Here is a 5,016-nt window from a genome sequence, read left to right as displayed (position 1 = left end):
CTAGCCTGAGCTCACTGCCTCTCAAAATAGCATTTTCCTCCAGCGGGTCTAACCTCTGTTTCCATAGCTACTGGTACACGACATCCCGGGAGCGGGAACGGCACAAACCTCGCCTGGGCAGGGACACAGCGAGCACACCGAGCCCATGGCAAAGCTGGGATCCCCCATCCCACAGCGACACCCACCCCGGCCACCAGAGCCCCTCCAGAAGCCTCCACACCCCTGTGTGAACCTCCCGAGCTGCTTCCCAGCACGCAGAAGCGCCTCCTCGAGTAGCACAGAGCTATTTTGGGAAGCCAGCAGGCTCCTGAGGCGCGGGGAGGAAGCTGCTGGCTGTGGGAACGTGCTGGGAGAGGCTGCAGCCAGGCCTGGCATCCCCCTGGCACGGCCTGGGTTAGTGGCTGGCGGCACAACGGGAGCCGCGGGTTAGTTGCACGGCACGAAGGGTACCTGGAGGCCATTGCAACAGAAGTTCAAGATGTCTTCAGGGACTATAATATTCCCCTTGACCATTTTTAAGAGACACCTGGAAAGGAGCAGAGTGGCTCTGGTTACGGCAGGAGCGGCAGAGACGGGGGTGGCTGTTTCCCAGCAGAGTGTGTGGCGGGTTGTCACAGCCTGTCCCCACATGCCATGCTGGCATCCCTCCCACACCACTGACCCCTCGCCAACGCCCATCAGGGGCTGTCAGAGCTGACAGGGGGAAGGGCAGACCTGGGCCAGGTGCCTGCCATGCCACGGGGGTCAGGTCCCACGCTCACCAGCCCAGATGAAAGAGTCCCAGCTATTTTGGGGAGCTGGACCAAGCACACATTGCAGGGCCGTGGCCAGCCCCTCAGCCAGTGATGCTGGGCCAGTGTTGCTACATGTGACACAGGGCTGTGCCTTGAAGCTCCCCTGGCCGGAGCAGCGACACTGCTGCAGTCACAAGACAGCCAGGAGCGTATTTTTGGCAGCAGGCAGGGCTGAGGCTGCCATGGGTGGTACTGGGGGCAGCAAATGGGAAGCACTCGACTCCAGCAATGCTGCTGTGCCCCGCTCCAGTCCCTCTGCCTGCCAAGCCCTGGCATTCCACAAGGGCACCGTGTGTCCTTGGGTGCCTGCAGGCTCCCGGGCCACGTGCAGGGTGACTGTGTCCAAGCTGGACATCGTGGTGGCATTGCAAGGAAAGGCAGTGTGGGAGCTGCAGCAAAAAGAAAAAAAGTGGAAGAGGCTTCATATTTACAGTTTGCTTTTAAACACAACAGTGCCGGGCCCTTGGCATACCCCCAGCTCCCCAGCACACATCCCCCTCCCATGCAGCTAAAACCAGGCTGCTGGAGGTAGCAGCTCTTTCCCCAATGTATGGGATTGACTGATTTTGGCACGGGGTTAAAAAAGTGGAAGCTGTAGATTTGCCTCCTGCGCCATCAGGAGCTGGGGCATCCCATGGAGTGCACCCAATGTGGTCAGTACAAAACAAGACACAAACAGGAGCCTCTTGCAGCCTCCCACCCCTGCCCCAGCAGCTCTGAGTTTTGCTTTCCCCAGCCCCATGACCTTTTCCCTAGCCCCATGCCCTCTCCAGGCTTGTTATTGAGGTTTGGGAGCTTCCTGATGGCTCACCTGCCCTTGCAGGAGCCCGCTGCAAGGGTTACTGTCCTGTTTAACAGGACGGGTCTGCTGCCCAACGCAGGCACAAGGCGCTGCTCGTGGCTGGGGGGGGGCCTGTCTCACCCCACCGCCCCAGCCAACAGCTCCAGAGGGGCATTCCTTGGAAACCCAAACCCGCTGAAACCCAAACCAGCTGCTGGCTTGGCAGTGGTGTCACCTTGTCCCTGGGTTGCGTTAGCAGGAGGGGGACAAACAGCCAGAGCTGTCTGCTTTGCATCATCCCCCTGCTGCTTCCCAGGCAGCCCCAGCCCACGCTCCCAGCCCAGGGAAGGGGAGCGCCCCGAGACCCAGAGCCATCCAGCTGGTGGGTATTTGTGGAGTATTTGTTATGGAAACCAAGCCAGCAAGTGTCTGTCCTCATTAAAATCTTCAGCCTCACTCAACTGTCACATTTTTAAAGCTGTTGACTGATGCAGCCCTCGGGTCACCATGGCAACGGGATGCAGTACCCAGGCGATGATGCTCTTACTCTGTCACCCCTCGAGTGACCCACTTCTACCCAAAAAAAAAAAAAAGTTTGCATTAGGAAAAAAAACCCACCCCTTCCAGCAGAATATTTTTCTTGCCTCCTGCCACGCTCACTTCCTGCGCTGCCGAAGGCGTAAGGAGCCCACAGAGCAAACCAGAGAGGAAAACAAACACACCAACAACCCTGCAAATACTGGAGAGAGGGACCCCACGGCACCCCACAGCTCTCCTACACCCTGGCATAGGGGTGTCCCACAGCACCCAAACACCCACAAGCTCCAGGGAACGTTTCTGCTGTGAAATTCAGAGATGGCCTCTTCAGAAATCACCAGGGGAGCACCACTGTGCATGAACCTCCATTGCAAACCCTTGTGGGTGCCACAGCTCCCCGGGATGGTGCTGGGCAGAGATGCAGGAGAACAGCTGTTCCCCCAAATCCTTGAGCCCACTGACAGCAGGGTGTTTGCTTCAGCCACCCCCAAGACAGTGCATGAGAGGGAGAGACAAGGGTGAAACTGGGGTGGGGGTCCCAAGTGCTGGGCTTTGGGGGGGTCTGGGCAGAGCAGGGCCATCCCCAGGTGTGCTCAGAGCTCCCTCACCACCCCAATGCCACCTCTCAAATACCTAATTCCCATTTGCCCTCACCTGTCTCTCTCTCCTATCCCCACTCCAGTCCCTTGGTGTAACCTGGCCCCTCCCTGGAAGTATTTCAAGAAAAAAAGGGGGGAGATGGTGGGGAAGAAAGCGGTGACAATGAAGTTCTCATGGCGGATTATTGGTGTATAATTGAGCAATATCCATGGTAACAAGCAAATCTGCACGCGTTAAAAAATTACCCTGACCTACTTCGGGAAATTCTGCCATCTCCACAGGGCAGTGAGGGCTGTCCATCCCCCGAGAGCCAGCCTGCCAGTCCCACTGCCAGCAGTGCTGCCAGCAGCGCTGGAGAGGCCCAGCCCAGCCCAGCCCCATCACCCCATGCCCACCGGGATGGAGCAGGGTCCCCAGCATGAGAGCTGCTGCTCAGGATGGGACAAGAGGGACTGAATTGCCAGGTCACAGCACAGCGAGGAAACACAGCAGCTCCCTGAAGTGTGGTGCAGGAGGGTGGCCAGCCCAGAAGGAACGCCAGGACACACTGCAATGGGTATTTTTGGGACCACACATCATGTTTCCTTGGAGTACATGGAGCAAAGCAAGGCACGGGGCCAGGAAAGTGCAAACCAAGGGTCAAAGGCAAGAGTGGGACACAGGATGACTCCTATTACAAGGGGCTGATGGCTTTCCAGCCATCACCCATGGGAAAGCATCGCTCAGCGTGAGCAGGGACACCTCCAGCACCCTCACAGCCCTCCCCAGCACAGGGTGAAGCCCCCCCAGCCCCAGCCATGCCCACAGCCCCATCCATACCCCTGCCCGAGTGCTCTTGGCAGCTCCCATGAGGCTCCCAGGAAGGCTGGCGCTGGTTTGCCGGCACAGGGGCGAAGTCCCCCAGGGAGTGTCCCAGGGGACAAAGGGACAAAGGTCTGGCTCCAGTGCAGGGGGAGAACAGAGCCATATGCCACCCCAGAACACCTGCAAACACCTCCAGGGCCAAAATTCACACGCATGGGGACACCCAAGAGCACCGCCCAGCCCGGGCAGCTTTGCGCTGCCACCCACGGCGTTCCCAGGGAGGAGACTGCCACAACATCAACACCACCGCGTTCAGAGCGCCACAGCTGGAAACCACCACGGTGGAGACCGAGCTGGTGCAAAGGTCCACTCCCTGGTGCTCTTTACTGTGTGGTCTCTGCAACGGGGGTCACCACGGCTGAGACCACTGGAGTAGGAAACACCCAGATGAACACCATGGGGGTGTTGTGGTCCCCATCGCGGCCAAGACCACCTCATTTGAGGCTACTGGGATGGAGACCACCACAGCACCCAGCCACCCACCAGCCCCAGCACATCCCTCTGCCCTCCCCCTGCCGCCACCATTCCCAGCAGCCCCGTGCCCGTGCTTCCCAAATATCTGCCCCTACTTTTGAGTGAAAAGAAGCTGATTCAAGCCAAAGCCCCCAGCACTGCTCCTGTCACACCCAGAAAGAGCCGGGGGAGGGTTGGTGTCCCCAGCTCTCGCCCGCTGTCCCCGCCGCAGCGCGAGGATGCCACGTCCCCACGGACAAGCTGCCAGCGCCCACCACGACGGAGCGGCAGCACGGCTCCCTGCAAACCCCAAAAGCAGGAAAGCATCCCCCGGGTGAGCAGGGGGTCACCAGGGGCTTTCACCCCACATCCTTCCCCCGGAAGAGCCGCGCAGCGCCGATGCGTGCCAGGACAAGCCGGGAATGGAAGTCTCTCCAGCAGCTCCGCTCCCCCATCCCGGGCGTTCCCCCGCTGATCCCCACGGTGCCCAGCTCCCCGCAGCCCTCACCTCAGCCAGAAGAAGCTGAGCATTTGCGGGAGGTGTCGGTGCGACGGCTGGCTCGGAGGAGAAGCGTCCGGACACCTGCGGGCGCGGGCGTCGAGGCCGGGCTGGCGCGGAGCCCTGGGGGGAGCTGGGCTCGGGAGCCCGCGGGGAGTGGGTCGGGCTGGCTGCGGGAGCGGCGGGAGGCACCGGCGCGCTGCCAGCAGCTCTGCTCGCCTTCATCCCTCCCCAGGGAGCAGCTCCTGGGGTGGCGTCCCCTCCCCAGCCCGCTCATCATCCCCTTCTGCCCCCATCTCGCCAGCCAGGGGCACTCAGTTAGACTCACCTGAAAATATCAGTATTTTCCCCAGAGCCGCAAGTGCCAACACCAAGCTCACAGTCCGGAAAAGCCTCGGCAAACTTCTCCAAAGTCACTCCAATCCACGCAGCTGCTCCCTGGCCCTGCTGCCTTTGAAGTACCTCTGACAGGGCTTGTCACAAAACCC

General features: G+C 60.4%; 1 protein-coding gene across 1 annotated transcript in view; it reads right to left on the bottom strand.

The window, feature by feature from the left end:
* Positions 1–4,615, bottom strand: part of ACOT11 (acyl-CoA thioesterase 11) — a 16,875-nt gene extending 12,260 nt beyond the window's left edge. Inside the window, exons 1-2 of the mRNA XM_031058545.1 lie at positions 4,538–4,615; positions 451–526 (exon numbers count right to left, since the gene is read on the bottom strand). Of these exons, the coding sequence (XP_030914405.1) occupies positions 451–526; positions 4,538–4,560 (99 nt within the window). The 5' untranslated portion in view covers positions 4,561–4,615. The remainder of the gene's footprint in view (positions 1–450; positions 527–4,537) is intronic.
* Between the last annotated feature and the right edge of the window lie 401 nt (positions 4,616–5,016).

Source organism: Geospiza fortis, unplaced genomic scaffold (genome assembly GCF_000277835.1).
Source record: "Geospiza fortis unplaced genomic scaffold, GeoFor_1.0 scaffold396, whole genome shotgun sequence".
NCBI classification, from domain to species: domain Eukaryota; kingdom Metazoa; phylum Chordata; class Aves; order Passeriformes; family Thraupidae; genus Geospiza; species Geospiza fortis.
Note: the sequence above shows the minus strand (reverse complement) of the source record. Positions and strands in the feature narration are given on the sequence as shown.